This window comes from Rhea americana, unplaced genomic scaffold (assembly GCF_003343005.1).
Source record: "Rhea americana isolate MKP2758 unplaced genomic scaffold, rheAme1 scaffold_14, whole genome shotgun sequence".
In the NCBI taxonomy this organism is placed as follows: Eukaryota; Metazoa; Chordata; class Aves; order Rheiformes; family Rheidae; genus Rhea; species Rhea americana.
The window spans coordinates 8,943,253-8,966,356 of NW_028185483.1; the positions used below are offsets into that span (position 1 = coordinate 8,943,253).

Here is a 23,104-nt window from a genome sequence, read left to right on the forward strand (position 1 = left end):
GCGGCGGCGCCGCGCGCTGCACGCGCAGCCTGGCATCGCCCTGCGCCCCGCGCAGCGGCCGGAGCGCTTTGCTGCTCCGGCCCGCCCCGCGCGGGCTCCGTCCGGTGAAGCTGTTCGTATTTGCGCGGCAGAGAGAAGCCTTCCCGGCAAAGTCCGAGAAGCGGGCTCGGTGCTTCCCAAATGCTTTGGGGCAGAGGAGTCTGTGCTACGCTGCTGTCGACAAAGGTTATAGAGGGTTTTTCTGTCAGTTGAGCTGTGGAGATGGTGACCTCAGGCTGCAAAAGCCTGACATCCCTGCTTCATTCAAAAGATAATGCCTATCCATGCCTGTTAACCGTGAAACACTTGATAGGTGAATTAAGCACCGAGAGCTGAAACGGAATTGGTTAGGTGGTTTTTTTAAAAAACAACTGCCTTATTCAGACACATCTTCTGTATTTCAGAAAATACTAGGGACATGCCTTGCTGGAGTAAAGGCAGTCGTAGCTTTACATTCACCCGCCTGTTAAGTGCTTAGCATGGCCTACCGGCCTGTTGTCACGTTTCTTGTTTTTAATAATCGATCAGTGATACTATTGTCCTGTTTAGGCTGCTTTTCTACAGTCATGTTAACAGCTGAAATGCGGTTTTTACCTTTGAAATTCAGAGCAATTAAGATTTGGTCTTAATTCTTTAAAGCATGTGCACTTCTGTTTAAATACAGCAGCATTTCATTGCAGTATGTGAGATGGAAAGAAAGAACTTGACTATCTGCAGTGTTGGCCATACAAGCTGATTACTGCCAATATCGTGGTGCTTGCTTGCTGGCCATTGAGCTGTATYTACCTGCAGCTCTTGTGGCTGGATGACTGCTTTCAATCCTGCTGGAGCAGTTCAGGAAGCTATTGTCTCACTCAACTGATACAGTGTAGCCTGCAGCTATAGAGGATGGTTAATGTCTAAGCTGTTCTAACSTGATCACAGGTAGTTGTTGGGCTGTGCTGCCTCTGTTTTCTCTTAATCTAATTGTTGAGAATTTTGATCTAGTGTTAGAATTCTTTAAAAATTTTTCTTTGCTGTGTTGATTTGAATTAATTTTTAATTCATACTAGAACTATGTTGTATGTTCTTAGCTAGTGCAGTTAAAGTTTTAAGTTTCACTTAGCGTATTCGTTGTTCTGACTGTATATTTTTTTTTTATTGTAGGTGACTCAGCCATTGTATGCATGAGATTTGTCCACACACTGGCTCTTCAGACAGGTTAGGTATATTTTTCTGTGATCAGTTTGATTATATCTGAAAGCTCTGAAACAGAATTTTAAAAGATAACATTATCTACTGCAGAATATTGAATTGCTTGTACCTTTGGAGAAAGATCTGGACRTGCTTACTTTCTTCTGGCATTGTTTAAGAATGATATAATATAAATCATTTGTGTCACAACAATAAGGGCTACATACTGCTATTATTTTAAACTGCCTTTCCTTGTTAGGTAGTTAAAAACTTAACTTTACAAAGTCTAATGGAGATGTACCATTTAAACTCTTAACTATATAATTCAATTTTAAGTTTATTGATGCTGATTTAAATTCCCGGTCCTGACTCTTGGGGAACATACTGTTAAGATGACTGGGTGAAGTTAAAAATACGTTGTATATTTTCAGTGTAGTCACCTGTGAGGAAGGACACTAGGTTTTAGCAGCATGGAAGCTTCCGAAGTGAGAGTGTAAGTCAGCTGGTGAAAAACTACGATTAAATCTTTTAAAGWGCTTCAGCAGATGGGTAAGCATTCCAGTTACAGATGGGATGCTGAGGTGAGATGCAGAATGTAAGTGGTTTAGAAGGCTSTCTGTAAAGCATAGAGTAGAATGAAGGGCTTTTCCCAAGCGATTGTTCAAGATGGTCCTGCTGCCGAAAACGGGTCTCTTGCCCTGGCTGCATTTTCTGCCTCCATGCTATGGCACCTTAAGTGTTCTGTGACTGTGCAGTCTAAACACAAGACAGAAGGACTTAGGCTGTCACGGATAACTTGGAGTCTTAAGTTATGTCACCAACATTGATCTTTGTAGAAGCTGTRCTTCTAAGATTTTCAGACCAAATAACTGATTTAATGTATGACTGTTTGGCCTGTAGTGAGATGTGGGTCTGATTTGGTTTGGCTGTGAAATATACAGATTGTGCATTGCACGTAGCCATCATGAATGTTGAGGGGCAATAAGTTGTGTGTTTTTTCTGGTCAGTGGCTGAAGTTCCGGCTCCTGCTGTTTGATGCCTCCAGTGAAAATTGGTTTCTAGCTTTCCAGTTACAGTTTTTGTTTTACTTCCATATCTCTAATCTTGATCTCATATTTTCAGTTCTCAGTTAAGCACTTCTGTTTAGTGTGTTACTTCTTATTAAATGTTTTTCCTTTTCAGTACATCTCTCCATTTTGTCTAGTGTACTCTCTGATGAAGTATAATCGGTTTGTAGGTTAGACTGTTCAAACAGAAATGTGTTATTGTAGTTCTGTGCCTTGAATTTTTTGCTAGTTATACCTTCTGACTTCATGTTGCTTGGATTCCTGAAGTCTCTGTTACCATGGTGACTGACTGTCTCAGTCCTTTAGAACAACTCTTCCTAACTTTTGTGTTTATATAGAGTATTTAATTTGAATTGAGCATGGTGAGCTGTGCTGTTCCCTTTCTAGTCCTGTTTTTTCTCAGCTGTCATCTTCAGAGTTTCTTGCTGGGGTTCTGACTGTACATCTTCCATCATCTCTTTGTTTGTACCCTCCCTATCCAAGGACCCACCAGGTGGTGGGATCTTGTTAACTTCTTTCTGGTTTTGACCAAAGCTGATTGTCCATGCTGGCAGAAGAAAGAAGCTTAATGAAGGGGATTCAAGAACCTTGAGGTTCTCCAGCAGAGCCAGTGAACACCGTCCATTGACTTCCTGAATACCTTCCAGAAGTAGTAATGCTGATCTAGATGGTCTGCTTAATGTCTTCCAGTGCCCTCTAGACTGGACCCAATCATACTCTCATTTTTTTTTTAAATGCCGTGTCCTAGAATTAGTTTCTCTTTTTCTTTTCCTATATTTCCTTTTTCATTCATTCCTTTTTTTCCTATGGGAAAGGCTCAGTGACTCAGTCAGGCACTAATTCATCTCAAACCTAAAAGGAGAGGGACTAAAGGTCCTAGCTGCCTAGTCAGGCAGCATGCAATGTCTGGCTAGAGGAGGGAAGTGGGGAGGGAAGTTGCGTCATGGTAGCTGAGTATGATTGAGAAACTTAGTGATTCAGCCCTCTCTCTTTAGCATGCTGTCTGAGACGCGTTGTGCATCCCACAAATTGTTTTACTGCCGGCCTAAGGAATTATTTTTTTAAAAAAAAGACCTGAGGTCCTCGGAATAATTTTTCTTATTTGCCTCAAGGAAGTGGTGTCTATACTATCTTCTGTGTGGAGGATAAAACGGACAATCAATGAGACCTGAACTTTCAATGATACAGAGCCAAATTCTGCTTGTTCTGTGGGAATGAATGGCATTTATTGTTGAAGCCAGGTCCAAGTGAGGCATCCAGGTCACAGAGTAAATATGTGTTAGAACTGGGGGGGTTGACACAGAGAAAGACAGGTTTTCATCAAACATTTTGACCAACGACCCCTTTTTTGGGAAGCTTTCCGTTAATTTTACTAAAATTCTAAGTTTCAGGAACTTAAAAAAGACCTCATTAGCTGTCATTTATTTTGACCATTCCTCAGTGCATACTCCCATTATCCAAGATGAGTGGGTGGAGGCCTTAAAGTGTGTGCTTTTGGGAGCAGGGTTTACCTGTGTCCACAGCACAGTGTCTAGTATGGCCAAGCCTGCTTTGGGCTTATAGGCATATTGTTGTGCAAGTTGGTAGGTTTGTTTTCTTTTAGTGAAAAAAAAAAACTATTTTGACTAGAGCATGAATCTGCTTATGTCTAGAATGATAGCATTCACACAAAAACAGTTGAAAAAATCCTAATTTCCTAGTAGTACATTTTAAAAAATATTTTAAAAAACAGTAACACTAAAGTGTTTCCCTCTCACTGTTACACAGAGTGATAAAAATAGTTTTCATTCATAAAAAKCTATTTCCTTTGTTAAGTCATTTACTTAGCAGAGAACAAAAGTTCAGTTTATGGTAAACTGTAGTTGTATTATAGCCTCAACTCTTGACACCTTTGTTCCTGGTTGAAATTAGACTGTAGTCTTTAATCTTTTGTAGCTGAAAGACAATTTTAAGTAACAGAGGATAGGTGATTCGGTAGTTACTGCTCAGGAGTTAAGAACATGACCTAGTACAAAAATCCTATGTACTGTGTGCTGCTGCTCCTTTTTTTTAAATATGGAACTTAACTTCAGGGTTCACGAGTCTAGCTCCCYGTTCTTAAAAGTGGTGTGGTATTATCCAGTTTGTAATTTTATCAGTTTTGACAGAGCTGTCTGTATTCTGAATGAGTTGTTCTTGCATAGCTCCTGTATTTCTCCTTTAAAAAAGGAATTTAGGCCCTCTTCTGGTTTATTAGAATTGAGGCATTGCATTGTTCATCTTAAAGCATCTCTTTTCCAAAGAGGACCGGGTACTGGCATTTGTACAGGCACAAGCCCATTGCATTTTTTTACCTAATTGGATTGAAATTTCTGATCTTTTAAGAGCAAAAGACAATCCTTCAAAACCAAAATTCCTAATTCTATTTCCTTTTAGACCTTTATCAAGGTCTAGTAATGTATTGCTGACTTTTTCAGTTAGAAGGTACATACAGCAACAGAAATGGACATTCCTTGAGATTTTATTCTAGCTATTAGGGAGAATCAATGTGGAGGCTATCAAAATGAAAGGTGACAGATGATAACGGCTATGAAGTCAGTTTGTGATTCTTATACAGTGTGGGAGATAGAATAGCAAAATAAGAAGGGTTTCAAGAAATGAAGTAATACTACTGTTTTATAAGCTTTTACTGACTGCAGATGCAAAAAAGAACTTACAGAAAGTAGAGAAAAGTCGGATTATAAAAAATGTGCATAAAGAATATGTATAAAAGGACAGTGAGAATCAGTAGGGGCAGAAATTGGAAAGACTGAAGTGCAAACTGAGGTGCAGCTAGCAAGAGACAGCTATGAAGATTCCTAGAGAAGTACATTAATAGAAGGAGGAAGACTAGAAAATGTGGCCTTTTATTTAGTGGAGTAGGTATGTATCTGCAGAAGATGSTGCATGTTTAAAGTGTTCAATGCCTTTTTTTGTTTGCCTTCTCTCAAAGATAATGTCACACAGGTGATTAATTTTGTTTATACTTCTGATGAGGTAATATTTTGCACTAGAAAGTACTTTGGTTGAACATTTATGCACAAATGGCCTTGATAAGCTTCATTATAAAATTCTTAAAGCAGCTCAAAGTGCTTAGAGGCTATCACTGGACTCAGTGAGACTAGAAGGCTAGTGGAGGGAAATTCAGTGTTATATGAAAGTGATGAGGAAGAGGAGTTGCAGGTTTAACAGCTCTTAAGCTGAACTGCTGGGAAAAGGTGAGATAAATAAGCAAGTATTCTATTTTCCAAGTACTTGGAAGATAACTGCGAGAAAAACGGCAACATGAATTGATTTGTGAAAAGCTACTTGCGTTGGATAAGCCTAATGCCTTTCTATTGCAGAGCAGCAGGCACTGTGGATAGGGCAGAAACGGTAAAATTCTTGCCCCTGTATTTTTAATGAAGCTTTCTGAGCGCTGAGTATAGTTGTCTGTAATGAAAGCATGTCAGTTGGCTGATTTAGTATGCTTAGTAAATTCTCAGGGAGTCTGTGTTGGAGGACATGATGAGAGTTCAAAATGCCCTGAAAAATGGAATGAAATTCAGTAGGGACAAATGCAGAGTACTGTACCTTGGCAAGAATTATCAGCTGTTCAAATGCAGGATGAGGAATAACTGCTTAGGTACTAGAAAAAAGGACCTGGGGATGTACTGGATCACAAGTTGGACATGAGTCAGTGTCATGCTGTTAGCAGAAAAGGCAAATATCTCACTGGGATGTTTAAACAGGAGTATTGTCTGTGAGATGTGATGATTAAATCCTTTGGCTGTATTTACTGTTGGTATACTCTCAAAGTACGAAAAGTATCTGTTTTGGGTGCCAGAATTCAAGAACAAGAACGATTTGGACCACTTGGAAAGAGTTCAGAGAAGAGAAATGGGAATGATCAGAGTTTGAGGAAACATAACTCCGCAGAGATGGAGGAAAATTAGTGTTTGGCAAGAGATGAGAAGGTTGAGGGGAATGTAAGAGACTTCAAGTATTTAAAAGATTTGCAAGAGGGAATGCTGTTTTCCATGACTGTGATGGACAGTTTGAAATAGGGTTAAGTTTCATCAAAGAAAACATAGATTATACCTTAAACACAGACACTTTCTCACAGTAGAAAGTAGTACTTTAAGAAGCCTTTTTATTGGTGGCCATCAAAAATAAGGCGATGCATTTGAGAAAGACAAGTTGATTTAGGTTAGAACAGACTAAGCTCTCTGTTAATACTAATTTTAGTTTGTGTTGGGCCAAGTGGTTTAAAAAAAAAAAAGCATAGGATTCTTTTTGTCTATTGCTTGATTGTATCATGTGAGTTTAGACCTTCCATGGTTGCCATAGATTAGATTATGCTATGTGTATTAGTTTGGAAAGATACTGTGCTCTGGATATTAATTATCTCTCTCTCATATATATGGGATTTTGCTTCTCATGAATGAAGCATGTTCTCTGGTGCTGTAGGAAGATCCTAAAAAACCTCAAAAAAGGTAGAAATTCTGTAGTATGGGGTAAGTGTGTGTAACTTYAATATAGTAGAGCATTGCTAAATTCCTGGTTAGTTTAGAAGTCTTGGTAGCTTCAGATTACCACTTTAGACTTGAGCGGTAATYCTGATGCTGCTTATCCATGCTTAGGAAGGTCTACCTTGGGCTTTGAAGATAAGTTTTGAAGGACACATACGTCAGTGTGTTAACTAGTACAACGAGCCTGGGTGAGGACATCCAGATTTTAAACTGGAAAGTCCAAATGTCAGCATAGCRCTGTTATTTCATATATTTTCAGCATTCTTAAAGTTGGTCTTGTGTGATTGTAGTAGATGCATGACAAAAGATTTGCATGGCAAAACAGAGAAGCAAACTATTCTTTCCATTTCGGTGATCGATTTGTAAGAAAATAACTGTAGTAAATGAAAAAATTACTCTAATTCTATTTGTTTTTCTATTATGCTGTGCCTCCAGATCAATGAAGAGAAGTACAGTTGCCCTTGGAACTCTGTCCTTTAGATCTGCCACAATGATTAGTGACAACAACAGCAAGAGCTTATCTTCTGGAGGATACATTTAACGTGGTAGTAGATAGGAGCTGAAAGTTCAGTGATGTTGGTAAGGCTTGGCTCCTAATGCAGAKATTACATGGTATGTTGCAGTTACATTGCATCACCTGCCTGACTTTACCTTCACCCTGTAATAGTATGTAATATGTATCTTCTGGATACAGATAAATTTCTGGGAGTCCTGTTGTTRTTGAATTGTTAGAGAATTTCTTCTTGTGAGCAGAGAAAGTTTTTTACATCTGTTTCCCGAACAGAAGAAGTGTTTTTAGAAGAGTGGAGGAACCCTAACATACCTACCATTGTTAAAGAAGGCTAGTGAAGTCAAAGGGGTTCTGTTGGCTTCAGCAGGTTTTGTTTGAGGGTGCTACTGTGTGAAACTGGTGCTTCTGTGACCATTCCGATCTGATGAGCTAGCAAAATGTTCTTTTCAGACCAACTGAATAATACAAACAGCTATATAAAAGGGCTATCAAATAGACAGTCTTGGCAAGTGTGTTCTTTAGATTAACCCTCCCTTCTGGTGGGTTGTTTGCTGAAAACCACAAWAAAGTACTGTTTCTAGAGAGGGTCTTGACATGGCTTTTCTGCATCATAGGCAAATCTAATTCCTAGGGCCTTAATACTGGCGATATTGAAGACTTCTGGTGTGAAAAAGAGTAATGATTTTTTGGCACCTATTTGAGCAGCCAAGTTTTAAATGCCGATGGTGTATGGATGAAATGCAGCTTCTGCCTGTCTGTTGTTCTGTACAATTGTACTACTACAACAATTACCTAGCTGTGTGGGTGAGATCAGCCCATGGATGAAGGATGTGTGGCTGGAGCAGAGACAAWTGTATACCTCTGAGCAAATGGAAGTATTCTGAAATTGTTTAGTCTCCTTTGGCTGAAGGCATATTCAGGTCTCTGACTCTGTAAATTTCATTAGTTCATCTGCAAATTTTACTTTTAATTTCCGTTACAAATTATATTTTCTTATGACTGTCTTCTACAGTTCAAGTACTTTTTTAAGGAATGGCTAAAAATGTGCAAATTCATATAATGCTTTACTACACAAATTGTACGCTCTTTGCGAGGAAGATGCAATGAAAAACAACTTATAGTTTTGTCAGCTCTATGGAGTCAGTCTATAGCATGATATTGTAGGTGTCTGCTTAGAGTTCTTCCCTTTCTCATYTCTTACCTAGCTACATAGTGCTTTGGTCAATAGTGAGACATTTAGCACAGTTGCATTCTGAGGATTAATTATAAAGAATTTTTGGGCCCCAAGCTGGTATGCTAGTAGCATTTGTGGTGCTGATTCTTATATTATGGTCATTTCTCTAGTCATTACCACTACAGCATACACTTTGAAGTGCTGCTGCTTTGTTGGAGGCTACTGGTCCTCATAATTGCATTGGTAGAATGGATCATATGACTACTTTTCTCATGTTTCAGTGCAAAGTAATTTGGATTTGTCTAGTCCCCAGCTTGAATGTGGAACAAATGTGGAGTGCCTCAGTTTATGCTTCTTGCTGTTATTCTCCTATTACATAAATGGCGAGGAAGCAACAGTATCTTACATGCTGTAATTGTATGTCCAACTGAAGTCACCAGTAACACAGTTGTAAAGTGCTTATTACCAACTGTTGATAGGTATGGTAGGAATGGTAGGAGAAGACTAGTCAAACAGTGATTGTTCTCCTACCAGATTGACTAGCTCCTAACAGGAAAGGCTGTATATATCATGCGGAGAATATGTTGATGTGTACCTTGTGAAAATTCATTCTATTGACTTTTTTAATTGTAGTTCAGCTTTTGTAAATTTCACTTTCCTTGGGGACTGTCATTCCCAATATTGTGGGCAGTCAGATATACCAAAACAGTTGTTTAAGTTCATGTGGCAGTATTTTGCGGTCTGCTTAGTGTTTGACTCTATCCTCCYGTGTTACCTTTGCTAGATACTTGAAATGTATTTTATATCTGTGCTCTCCTCCATCAGGGAACCTCCTCCTTCCTTGGATGCTAGTTAGTTTTTTTAGCTAGGTTAATGTTTTCTCGTTTTGAAAGTCTGGTATTGTATTCATTAAATATAGGTGTGAAAATAAGCTTGTAGACATCCATAWTATTAGCCTGAAGGATAGGAAAAATACACTAACTTGTGTCTGATTCCCCTCTCAATGTTCCATTAAGGTAAGATAATAGTGGCTCAGTTTGGGTTTTTACCTTTTTGTTGTTTTACTTTCATTTGGATGAGGTGGTTGATGTGGAGTTGCTCTTCTGAGTGCTTCAGCTAAGGAGAGGCCAGATCACATATTCATACCATGTGTTACAACATAATCTAAATTGGGTCTTTGCTGAGTTCTTTAGTTCCACTGTATAAAGTAAGGTATTTTAAAGACTCCTCAAGGAATTTCTAGATTAGGGAGTTTGCAGGCAATGTGTGAATGAAGTTAACATCTGTCAGAAAGCTGTACGTGTGGATTTCTAACTGCATTAATCACAAAGGTTTGCTAGATGCTGTGGATAAAGCTTACTGTACCTGGAATCAGGTTGCTCTTCTATAGTTTCTGTAAGAAGTGTACAAATCTGAGGAACTTGCAGAGCCTCTACAAGGGGTTCAGTTTGTGCTTAAGTGTGATCTGGTTGAAGCTTCAAGGTGAGATGACAGCTCTGAAATAGCTGCCGTGCGGTCACTATTGCATAGACTCAGAGTCTCCCCTCCTGCTCCTTGGTTTGGAAAGCTWGGCTAGGAAGCTGTTGCTTGTTTTGTAGTTCTTTTAAGATGTTTTCAGGTATATAGCATGCTCARTCCTTGATCCCTTTACTGTGAGGTACTAAGCATCAGACTTAGAATTGTAGCTTCATACTGTAAACCTGAAATCCAAGACCAGATTTATGCTCATCAGAAATGGCAGTGAGGGCAGTCCTGACGTTAATGTCTTTATGTTCAGAGGATATTTGAGAAATCTGGCAATTGACAATGAGGAATTTACTACCTATGAAATTGCCAATTTAATTCCTTGATGATTTATAAAAAGTGATTACATTTTTTTAAGTGATTTGTCTTGCAAGTCGTCATTGAGTATTCTTTTACAAAAATCTATTGGATATGTTAAATGGAGCATTTTTTGTAATTTATGTAATGGTATTTAACTCTCACCCTATGCTTTTTTTTCCTTTCTTTAACATCAGCACATAAAGCCAGCAGGTGCTTCTAGGAATGTGCAACTTTTCTTCWGTTTGCCTGTAACAGCTGAGTGTGTATGAGAGAAAACAGGCACTTTTGTTTTTTCCAGTGTTGTTTTTAACCAATCTTGATTAGTTGTTGGCGTAGTATATTTACTTTGTAATTTATTTATAACATTCATGTGTTATTGKCCATATGCAAATTTTTGAGGTATTTTACATCCTTCATATCATAAAAAACATAGTAAAACTGTAAAAGGTGCTGAAAAGGAGACAAAGATGATCAAAACTKTGGCATGGCCTCTATAAGACAAGCTATTAAACTCATTTCTTTATGATGAAGAGAACAGTTTATAGAAAATCACAGATTGCAAGGAGAGGGTAAATAGCAAATACCTTCTGCCCTTTCAAATATGAAAATTAGGAGGCTTTTGTTGAAACTAGCAGGTGGAGCAAAATAAGCAAAAATTATTCCCACTGAGCTATGGAATTCCTTGCTGCAGGATGCTGACATATTTAAAATGTGTCCAGAAAGTAATGAGAAAATTTAAGAAAAATCCATTCAGGAGCATTAAATGAGAAGATGTAGCATCTGGCTCAAGAAGCCCTTGAACTGCAAGTTCACTAATCAGGGAGAGCCTASGGGGAAGTATCATTATACTAGTCTTCCTGTGGGGTTTAATTGACTGCTGCTCCTCTAGATGCTGGAATAAATAGACATTTGATCTGAYCTTTCAAGGCTGTTTTTGTGGTGTTCTGTTTGCCCTCAACTGAAGTTTTAATTCTTGGGTTACTTCTATTCAAAGGGTAGAGAATAAAAGCTACTTAGGCATTTCATGTTTGGAGAGAGTCTTGGTAGTCGTTATAGTGCTTTAAAAAGCTGGCCTCTGGCTTGACATACTGCTTCTGAAAAAGCAAGGCAGGTGAGGGAAATCCAAGTCTAGCATCAGGGCTAGAAGTATCTGAAAAGCATTTCTGAATATTTGGGTAGATGGTAGTGGTGTTCTAGTTAGTGAGGTCCACACTAGAGGAAAGGGTAGTGCTGCTTGATACATTTAACATGCTAGATTAAAACATTTCAGTCTTGGTTTTAAGAAAACTAACTTTACTCATTGTAGTGGAGGCAGATACCATTCTATCTCACAGTCYTATTATGAGGAAAGTTTCTATACAGAAGAAGAAAATGCCTATAAATAACAAACAGCGTTATTACTCCAAACATGATTATGTTAAGGAGAATTTCTACTTTTGGTAAGTATGCTGGATAAGATTAAATATAAATRGAGTGATAATAGAAAGCTACTGCTTATTGAAAGCAATAGTTCTGCAGGTGATCTAAGACCTTTACTGACTGTCAGAATCAAGTRCTGAGCAGATTGCAGCGGTTAAGGGGAGATCAAGTGTCAGATTGTTGCAGAATCTATTTCCATTTTACAGATGTCTTGCACTGTTGGTGCTATAGAAATAATTCCCAAGAGATATGCAAGCACTGCAAAGTATCATTTAGTCTGCAGTATTTAAAGGTGTTGATGGAATGTATTCTAGTAGGCTGCTGTGAGTTAGTTTCACTGATTGTAGAAGCCCTTCTGTAAGAGATAATTAAATAGCTAGAATACGTCTGGATTTGTAGGGCTATTCTGAATGACCTGCATAGAGTAGCTAAATGGACATGGACTGTAGTGTGGATTTACAAATACGAAGGAATTGGGATTAAACACTAGTACCATACTCTTTTCTTGTCTCTGTCCAACCTTTGTTCATGGACATAGCRTGTAATTCCCCCCTCCAGTTTTCTCATGGTAGTTTTGAGTATATTAATCATTTTAAGGAGCTAAGCTGTCAGGTCTTATGAATTTTTGTGAATAAGAYGTTGGTCAGCTACAGTGGTCTAATCTCCTAATGAAACTTGTTTTACAGGCTTTTTACATTATTTAATGACACTTATTTCAGTTATCATTAGAATTTAAACAGAACAAACAAGCAGGACTGCTTGACAAACATTTTAAATTTTGTTAAAATCTTTGATACAACCTTTTAACTTTCTTTAAATACTGTATGACAAAGATAAAGGTTTTAATATTTCCTCCCATTCATGCGTTGCATTTATATTGATCGGGGGGCTGATGTATGCACAAGAGCTCTTTCCATCAAGCATTTCTGATTGAGCTAAAGTGAATGTGGTACATTTTTCAGAGTATGTATTAATTTATGATGCCATATTTTAAAAATTGTAACAAATCAGCTATTAAAAAAACAGGTTTAAATGCTGGAATTTAAGTGTATCTGGAAGAAGCAATGTATGCGTGTTTAGTGCTCATACAGCTAAACTTTTAAAGGAATCTTCAAGTTTTATATCACTGCTTTGGATAAACACTGTTTTTATCCTGGTTCAAAAATGCTTAGTTGAAAGCAGAATAAAGTAGAATCATAGAACTGGTGAGGTTGGAAGGGACCTCTGGAGATCATCTAGTCCAACCCCCCTGCTCAAGCAGGGTCACCTAGAGCATGTTAGACAGGGTTGCCTCCARGTGGGCCTTGAAKATCTCCAGAGGAGGAGACTCCACAACCTCTCTGGGCAGCCTGTGCCAGTGCTCYRTCACTCACAGTGAAGAAATTTCTCCTCGTATTYAGACAGAACTGCCTGTGGTTCAGTTTTTGCCCTTTGCCTCTTGTCTTGTCACACGGGACARCTGAAAAGAGTTTGTCCCYGTCCCCTTGACACCCTCCCTTCAGGTACTTATACACATTGATMAGATCCCCCCTCAGTCTKCTCTTCCCCAGGCTGAAGAGGCCCAGCTCTCRCAGCYGTTCCTCACAGGGCAGGTGCTCCAGCCCTCTGATCATCCCCATAGCCCTATGCTGGACTCTCTTCAGTAGCTCARTGTCTCTCTTGTGTAGTTATACTTGTAATGTGAAAGAAATTAAGCAAGCAGTTTTGCACCTTTACAATGAATTTGGTTGGCTGTCTAGAATATGCTGTACTCATATGCAAACTAAATATACTGTTGAAGAGCCAAGGCAGAACTATCTTTTAGAGGAAAGTTCATCTCTTGTGATTAACCTATTTTTGCTTGGTAAACTACTTGTAGACAAACGGAAATTTGATTCAAGTGTTCTTATGTTAACCTTAAAAATATTTTCCAAGAATTTTAGAGGAAGAGAGGAAAAAAAATCCTTGCCTCCCTTTACTGAGCATCCATACCACAAAAGCAAATATATCCCAGGAAGCAGATACTCTACATCACACAATAAGGCGGCAGCCACACAGGAAAGGTTGGGCTCTTGGCACAGCCCCTGAGGGGAAATGCTTCCTTGAAAGGACACATTGTTGCTGGATCTGGGTCTTCAGACTCCCAATTCTCTGCTGTGGTACTTGCAGTTCTCTTGGTGCTGGGAAGAGGCACCTCTGCCATCTCCATTATCTGCCCATAATAGTCTTGGTTGTTTAATCAGTGTCGAAGGACTGAGTGAAGCTCATGCTCCATGGAAAACAAGGAGCTTCCTCCTCTTTTTGGATACAGTTTCAGTACTCAGCTATTAAAGACTAAAGCTGAGTTTAATGGCGCCATGCCTTACCAGAGATATTTAAAAAACACTTTAACTTTCTCTTCCAAGATTGAATAAAACRTTTCATTGTCCCTCTTGTCAAAGTCTGAAATCTAACCCAAATGTTTAGTCCAAAATGTCTTCCAAAATAGGAGAGAAGCAATAAGCATGTAAAATAAATGTATGCTTTATTGAGTTCCCAGGCTGTGGAACAGAGACCTCCTCTCCCTTATGACAAACAAGCCTAAAAAAGAAACAAGGAAGCCCAGCATTTCTGCATGCCTGTGAGTGACAGAAAGCATTCACAATTTTCACTTTTGGTGCTTGATTTAGCCATCAAAACTTTTATTAATATGAATATCTGCTACTTGAAGTAAGATAAATGAGATTCCAAGAAGATTAGGTGCTAAAGTACTTGAATAGTTGTTCTTGAAATGACTGACATATTTTCTAAATTCTCTTCTAACATATCTTCAACTTGAGCTTACTTGCRTTAGTAACAAATTTTAGTGATTTGAAAGTGAAGATCTGAAGACCAGTTAGAAAATGAGTTAGGAAAACGTATTGGCTATTGAACTTAGTTATCATGACAAATTACAATACTGAGTTAGTTGGATGTAGAATTATCTTTCCTTCGTGTAGCATGTATTTTGCTATAARCATTGCAATTGCTATTGCAGCCTGCAAAAAGTATACTTTACAAAGAATACACTTTACAAATGTAAATACAATTTTGGTTTGGTGATTGTTGGATACAATGGTCTTCCTTAAGCCTAAACACAGAAACAAAAGCTTGCATTATAAGAGAAAGCCTAAGATGGGAAGTGATAAAATAGGTATTGAGTGGAGGGCTTTGTTAAAATTTAGCTCGTGTACTTGTAAAATTTCCATGTATTCATTAAACTATTATGTCATTCTTATTGTTAGAGCTTGGTTAGTTGACTGAAGTGTTAAGCTTTGTTTGTAGTACAAATTATAAACTTAACTCTCTTCAAAATATAGCAGGAAGATTTTTAGCTCTTCAGTAGTTCTTTCAGCTTGTATGTCCTATTCTAACATTTATTGTACATTATGTGGCTAACYTTGTACTTAAAGGTGCAGCCGCTAGCTACTGGCAAACTCTAAATGGCAAATACTTTCATTCCTGTAACGTGCATTTCTCCAATTAAAGGCATCTTTCATGGAGAATCCCTTTGGTGTGTTAACCTGATTTAGGATAATGCATGCATATAAAAATATAAACTGATACACAAAGCTTTGCAGATAATTTAAAATTAATTCATATAAGCTCATGTAGGGTATGTTGAAATAAAATATAATAATCTTTTTATGGTTGAGAGTCCCATTTTCAAATGTGGTGTTTGCAGAATTTCCATTAAGATGTGTGATAGGCACAGTTTGTGATTTCTGTTTTGATTCTGATGAGGTCTTTGAGTGACATGCTTTTGTATTGTATTTCAGGGCAGGCAAAGAAGGGGTCTTGTGCATGGTGCCAGGCATGTCAGGTGGTGTGCAGAGTCTGTAGCGCTCTGCCACAGCTCACGGACATTGTCCAGAATGTAATATAATCCCACCTGCTGCAAGCCATGGCTGCTAGTGGTTGCAGAAAATAAGTGGAAGTTGTCACTGTTGATGGGACATAAGTGGTGCACATGAGTGGTGTGAAAATGCATGGTTTAGGTGCACCTGTGGCAAGTAGAAGTTTTCTGAAGACTCTGAGAAGCTATTAGAAACCTTTGCAAGCTGTTCCCTTTGGGGAGATACCCTGACTAATGAGTGTGAAGGATGGATAAATCCTGATAAAAGACTGTTGAGAGAAAAAATGTGAGAATGTAGATGTCAGCAGGGCACTCATACATCCCTTAAACTCAAGTGCTAGCGTTTTTAATTGCAAGTGAGTTTAAAAATGGCCTCCCCCCGCCCACCAGATGGCTGCAGGTACTGCCAATCTTTGGAAGCAGCCAATGGAAAAAATTTAAGAAATAGTATGTTATTTTTGAGTATAGTGCTGTTGGATCTTTTATGTAAAGAAAAAGGACTGGAAAGTAAATTTGAAAAAGTTCTTCAAGCCTCTGTGGGCTCTGAATGTTTGGTCTTAGTTCTTTGAAGTTTGAAACCTTCTACTTAAGGTTGCCTTTTTGGGTGGTTTATTTTAAAGGTGCAATATATTATGTAATAACAGTTGCAGAAGAGTGTTCTCCTAAACATTTTGTCTGTGTATTGCCCCCATATGTTCCTTACCTTCTTAGCCTTTGTATCCTCTATGTATTTATTGGTATAGTGCATTTAAACTCGGAGCTGCAGATTCTATTCTTTAGGTATATGTGGAACACATTAGGCTTTTTGCATGGGCAGGAGCTATGAGCTGATAAGACTTTTCTCTTTATTTTTAGTGCCCTATTTGTAAGTGTGTTTTTTTCTAGAGCATGGTCTTTTAAACTATATCTAATATAGTTCTTTCACCTGCTGCTAGAAATTCTGACATTATTAGGTCAAATATTATGTGTATGTTGAAAACAATATAGTGAGATGGCTTAGTCTGCATTAATGTTTAGCCGCATCGGCCACGCAAGGCTGTGCTCACTATCAGGAGAGTGATGGAAGTCTTGCATCAAGAACAAATATATTTCTTTTCTGCTAAGAATTATTTTTGTGGTCAGTCTGGAAAGAGTACTATGTTTTATATGCATAGGACATGTTCAGATTTTGAAATACACTTCAATATTCAGAGGTTTTTTGTGAAGTATTGTCACTTTAAGTTTCCTCAATTCAAGGACTGTAATTGGTTGATTTTGAAGCATCCTTTGGGGCTGGACCCCCAGGAATTATGCAGAACCTTCTGCCAAAGCACCATCTCCTAGAGCTGCAAGTGCTCTTGTGCAGCACCTGATGCTTCAGCCCTATAGGGTAGTGTCAGAAAGTTGACTTCTCTAAAAGATTGAAAGAATACACTTTTCCTCTGATAATCTCTTGGTAAAATTTTGTATTCTGCTTATATGCACATATAGTCCATGCTGTGTTTTGTTTTTTTCTTCAAAATGTGAATGTATTCTTTCAGAATTTCTCAGATTAMATCTTTCTGGCTTGTTACTGCTGTCTCAGTTTAAGTATCTCTTCCTTCTTGAATTTCATAGTTGCTAGTATGGCAGAGATTAAGCATTAATTAGTATTTTGTATATATAAACCAATTACTTGCCTTCTGCAGGTCCGTTGCTTGGGACACTGAAAACCCTTACTGTAATGCAGRAAAAAGTGTTCTAAATGGCTGCTGGAACACAGGCTACTGGAAATAAATACTGCCTTTACAGGATCTGTTAGCTTGGTAGGTTGGTGGCTTCTCATGACCAAGGTTTGGAAGTATGGCTCTAAAGTGCAGAAACTTTTAATTTCTCAGAGACTGAAATAACTCTTGGCTTTCTATTCTCAGAACAGAACAGGGGTTTTCTGTTTTTGACAGCTAGTCAAGGTACAGTTAAATAAAATGACTGCTATGCAATAGGCACTAGGCACTACTGACAGTTAAGAATGACTGTTCAAGATATTTTTTAATTTAGAAATCTGAAAGACTTGTGATGGCACCAGGTTACATAGAAACTTAATATTCAGTTCCAAAGCTGTGAGTGGTCTCTTAATGGAGAATATTTGTTGCTAATAGTTTGTTGCTAATAGAATGAATTTATAGTCTTTGACCTTTTAAAATACACTAGATAACTATCATCTGTTACTGTTCTTCTTTCCCTATCGTTTTCCATGTGTTTTGGATTCCAGAGAATATACATTTCAATAACCCTTAAAAATGCTAGTGCCATGATGGATCCCTTTAGACCCAAGAAAGGCAGACTAATCAATTACTGAGACATCAGGTTTCAGGAAAATGGTTTGTGTTTGTGCTATGTCATGGTCTCCTTTTAGACAAATCAGTGTGTTTTTTTCTATAATCTTCTCGCTTTAAAAAGTCAAGGTTCKCTGTATTTAATAGAAGTCATTATGTAGGGAGCTGTGGAAAATTCCTCTGCTTAAGTGTCTAAACCTATATGGTCTTTAAATTTGGACCTTTTCCTGCATGTCTCAATATATAGCTTTCTCTTTCATTTGGCCSTTTATATTCTGTCAAAGCAGTGCCAGTTCATTCTTGTATAGTATAGAAAAGTAAGTTCTGTGTATTTTTGCAACATTGAAGTAGTGACCCATGTTTTGCTTTCTAGAACTAGATCTCTGAAAGTCTTCTAATTTGCTGTGTGTGGTCACCTCATTATAGTCTGCGGTGAATTATAAAATGTTTAGYGTGAGAAATGGGTGCATTAGCTGCTACCTTTAATGTTGACTTGCTCCTTAAAATGAATTTTGTTGTCTTGTCTCATAAAATTACTGAGTATGATGCTGCTGTAAATAAAAGGAAGAATTTGGTTAGAATCATATATGCTTTTAGCTGTTTGGGTAATATCAGGACTTGTACATAGACCTGAAACTATGTCTGTAGGATTCTTGTGAGACATTAGTGGTTTGAATAGAATGAGCTGTACCAGCAGTCTGATGCTTGGAAGCATATTCTCTATACTAGTCCAATTACAGTATTGCAATTGTTCGTACATGCTTAAAAAAAAAAACAAGCAGTGCCAAATTTTCTTTGATATGTTAATCTTTTGATAACAGTTTGAAAAGCCCTTGGAGACTTTTTTTAGATTTCAGACAAAATAGTTCATTTGTCAGGACTTCCCTTGTAGATAGGGTCTCAGTTATTAAGAACTGCCTCACTACCTCATGATAACAAAAGCAAGTGCAGAGGACGGCTGCTGGACTGCTTGTTGGTAAGAGAAACTTTCAGTTACCTCGGTGTTTTTAGATATCTGAAAACAATAAAATAGGGGATTTTAAAAGTACAGGTTTGTAAACATAATTATTCCTGTGTTTTAAAAATAATGATGAGAAGCATAAATGGATATATGGAACACCTTGGTAGCTTTTACTTTAAACGTGCATGGATTTTATTAAAGCCTTGAGATGTCAAAGTTAAAACACTTTAATCCAAGAAACTTGATATTTAAATTACCCAGTTATTGCAGGACATTTTGGAAGCTTTTTTCTTTTGTAGCTGTAGTCTTTTCCAAGCCTTAATGTTTTTCTATTATGATTATGAAATTCCAGTTAAACTGAAGAACTGGAAGAATAAACTTGCAACTCTGTATGCTGCAACTGAATTAATTTCTTAAGAATTACAGACTTGGGACAAATTTTACAGAGAACAGGATGATGTTTTTACTTCCCCACAAATAATACTTGGAATGAAAAATCAAACTGAAATATTTTAATGTCAAATGTTAGAAAACTGATTTCAGATGAGCTGGTAGTACTTTATGATTTGCAGAACTCTTTACGCATAGTGATTATTTGAGACTCTAGTTCTTCAACAACATTTTCCTAAATAACTATGCCATGAATTTAATTGCATGTCTTTGTTCTACTGATAAATGTTTATTGCCAGTAAATATTTTGGTGAAACTACTGGGCATCTTGGTTGTTTAGTCAGGGTAGATCAAGAAATAAATGTTAGTGTAGTAAATCAGAATAAAATGCAACTCTTTCTTCATTACCAGCAGTGCATGCAACTTTATAAGTCTGTRCAATGGCATATTTTTTCCTGTGATCTAATTTGTGATTTACATTAGCTCTAAAGCATGACTGACTGAAACTGCAGGTGCTCTCTCAGCCTCAACTTTTTCATAAGGACTGAGGCAAACAGCAAATGCAATTTAAATTGATTTTGACATACTTCTTTAAAGTTGCAGAATTATTCCTTAAGCTTATGATTCAAACTTGTTCTTTTGGAAATATATTAAAATTAGAGACTATTCAGCTGATCTCTATACTGTTTGTTATTTTATACTTTTGCTGTTCTAAAAATGTGAGTGAATTCATTCTTGAACTGCAGTTYACCACTCGGACTTTTTGCACTGACTTTTTGGATACTTCTTACTTTTCTGACACTGGAGTATGCTTAGATAATACAATAGTAGCTCAGGGAACAAAAATTATGCAAGTGTAAAAGCTGTGGAGGGCACTAACTTTCACTGTATTGGGTTTGGCCCCTTTCTTTAAAAGGGGAAAAATACTGCTGCTATTGCTGTGGTTTGCTAAATGGAGAGTGGAAGAAGGAACTGTGGAGACAGACAAAGACTTGAAGTGAATTTTGAAATCTTTCTTTACCTCTGGAGCTGTGGAARAAATTGTTGCTCAACTGCCACTCTGGACCAATGTGGAGTGTGGAGACTGAAACTTGGCTCTCTGCAGGGGTCTGTTTGCCTTAGGTGGTTTCAGGGAGCTGCTCTCCATAGAAGGCTGATTTCTCCCACACAACTTAGCAGTAACTAGAGCCCTCATCCACAATATGGGGAAACTGGGTTGTTCACTCTGCTTGCCAAATAAATTTAAAAAAAAATCTATTTCTGAAGAGAACACTTACATGGCTATAGATGTGTGGTCTCACACCCTTCTGACTCAAGTAGATTGTAGCTCAGAATATTAAAATTTGTTTTATGAGCCAAGAGATAGAAAAAAAGAGAAAGTAGGATGTAAGATATTTGCTCTAGGGAATTTATCCCGGAGAGAGGTTATTTGGCAGCCTCTGCATCAGAGACACTTTCTATTCGAACATGGCTAAGTCCAAATTGCTTTTTGTAAGTGTGTCTCAACCCTCCCTCAAGTAACAGTAAGTGGTATTTTGAAAAGTGTCAGGTTTGTGTTTAAATACTTACTTAAATATTTATTTAAATCATTAATATCTTTTATTTCTCATCATATTATGGAAAGAAGGAAGTAAAGAATAAACAGATTGCTAGTCTTTCCTGAGCTGCTGAAACTCTGCCACTTCTTCTTCAGTCTGACCCAGCAATCTGAAGTTGCCTGCAATGAAGGCGGCTCTGTGGCACCCATGGTATTATTGTTCAACCATAAAACTTTCAACAGAGCGGTGAGAAATAAATCCAAGGCAGTTAGGCATTTGAATTCTTGATGATGAAGTAGATTGACAATGTGCTGAAAGAGGGAGTTTGAGGAAAAAGTACTGTTCTTTCCTGAAYTGCAATTTTCATGGTCCATCAACTAAGGAAAATATCTCTAATGATCTTAGGTTAGAATTTTGGTTTTGAGAGTTTGAGCTTAATATGGAAAACTAAAGCAGAATGTGAAACAGAGGAWTGTGTATAGTGGTTGAATGTTACGTAGTAAATGAACCTATATGAAATAATGCAGGTAGAGCTAATAACATGAGTCAGAAATAGTCTTTCCAGCGTTCCTCATGTGCTCCCTGGGTGATTCTGCCCAGCCGTTCAAAGAGCCCGTTAAGTCCTGAGAGTTGTTACTGGTGGTCCAAGCACCGAGGTTCCCCGTTGTGTTGCCTCAGACTGGCAACTGATGCTCCTTCCCAGCTGTGAAACTGCTCCAGATTAAAGCAGCTGTGTTTTTCCTGTTGCCCTGATGCTGGTTGAGGTGCCTGTTTCAACATGCTGGCTACACCATTGCTAGATGTAACGTTTGTATCAAGTATGGTTGTAGCTAGGGGTACTCCTCAGGAGCTGAGTTCTCTGKGCCCCAACAGATTTTGATGTTGCGGTGCACAACACAAATGGATATTTGTTGAAGAGCAAACTAGTTCAAGTATGAAAAATAAAGTAATTCTGATGGAGCTGTGGCCTCTGTTAGAACTGTAATTCACTGAGTACATAAAGCTTTTCCAGTTACAACTTCTAAAAAATGTGATTTGTGCCGTGTGCATAAAAGTTTTTGACTTCCTTAGTTCAAAGATTAGCCTCATGAGCTTTCTTAGCAACCTTGCATAGATTTAGTACACACATTTTAAAGTGGCTTCCATATATATTTTTCCCCTCAAATAAAAAGCTCTCTAGTAAAGATAAGTGGCAATTTAAACAAWTTTTTTTAAGAACTTACATGATATGTATAATAGTTAAGGATGTGTCAGTGGCGCACATCTTCCAATTCCCAAATTAATCAAAAATGTGGAAGGTATTCATAGTTCAGTATTGGGTAGTAATTAAAAAAAATCAGTTTAATAATACAATGAGTGAACTGGTATTTCTATCAAAGGGGACAGTTTTAACAAATTAGCTTTTTGATTCAGAACAAAATAGAAATTGTATTAAGCACTCAATTTATGAAATGCTATTTCACCTGTAACTGAGACCTTTGTGTTTTCATTCAGTTCTTAATTTTGTGAGCATGCATTTTTCCCATTGGAACCTTATTTACTACTGGGAGTAGATTTCTAAGAAGATTCAGATTTATGTAGCAAAGGAAACCTTTTCTGTTGGATTTCTACTTCATTTCTCGGCATATTTAGAAGGAAGGTTATAGCTTGCAGAAACCAYGCAAAGGGGCAATGATTGTTTAACTGTGGGAGCTGAGGAAAGACCTGCTGAATGAATATAAGTGTACAGAATCAGGGCCTTATTTTCAGAGTGCCTGGCTTGAGATGTGGTGATTTGATTTGTGAATGTGCTGAGGACKTAATGACAGCAAAGTCCTTGGTGACAGTTGTACTTTAATTATAATACTACATAATGCTAAGTATTTTGAATAGTTGCATTCTAGTCTTCTGGGTAACTTAAGAAGTCATTACATTGATGGCTTTCACTTTAACTTTTTTTGTGACAGCTTCTTGCCAGATAAATTACTGTTACTATAGCCTTTTTACTAGTTGTGCTATGAATGTGAATCCTTAATATTTGAGGAACACTTAAATACTATGTTAGTAAGCTCTATCTTCAGAGGTATTTGTGTATGTGCAGTAATAAAAGCAAGGGTTACTCATGTCAATGCAGCAAATGATATTGAATCCTGCTTTGGCAGGTAGCACTAGTTATTCTGTATTTTGACTATGATAGRTGGCCCTCTGGAAATGGGATACAAGTTCATTAATTAAACTGTATCTAATTTGTGAAAAGCAACCAAATGAATAACCACATGAAGGTTAGATGAAGCTTTAATTTCCAAAATGTAGCTGTTTGATTTGACAACTTTAATTTTTTAGCATGGTTGSC

The 23,104-nt window shown here is 37.7% G+C and overlaps 1 protein-coding gene across 3 annotated transcripts in view; it reads left to right on the forward strand.

The window, feature by feature from the left end:
- The first annotated feature begins 942 nt into the window (after positions 1 to 942).
- The window catches only part of ATP13A3 (ATPase 13A3), a 58,176-nt gene continuing 36,014 nt past the window's right edge, over positions 943 to 23,104 (forward strand). For 2 of the 3 annotated variants that reach the window (XM_085298669.1, XM_085298670.1), the window contains exons 1-2: positions 943 to 963; positions 1,186 to 1,239. In XM_085298669.1, the coding sequence (XP_085154795.1) occupies positions 1,202 to 1,239 (38 nt within the window). In that variant the 5' untranslated portion in view covers positions 943 to 963; positions 1,186 to 1,201. Of the gene's footprint in view, positions 964 to 1,185; positions 1,240 to 18,812; positions 18,860 to 23,104 lie in introns of those variants that run through there. The other variant, XM_085298668.1, reaches the window with a different exon arrangement.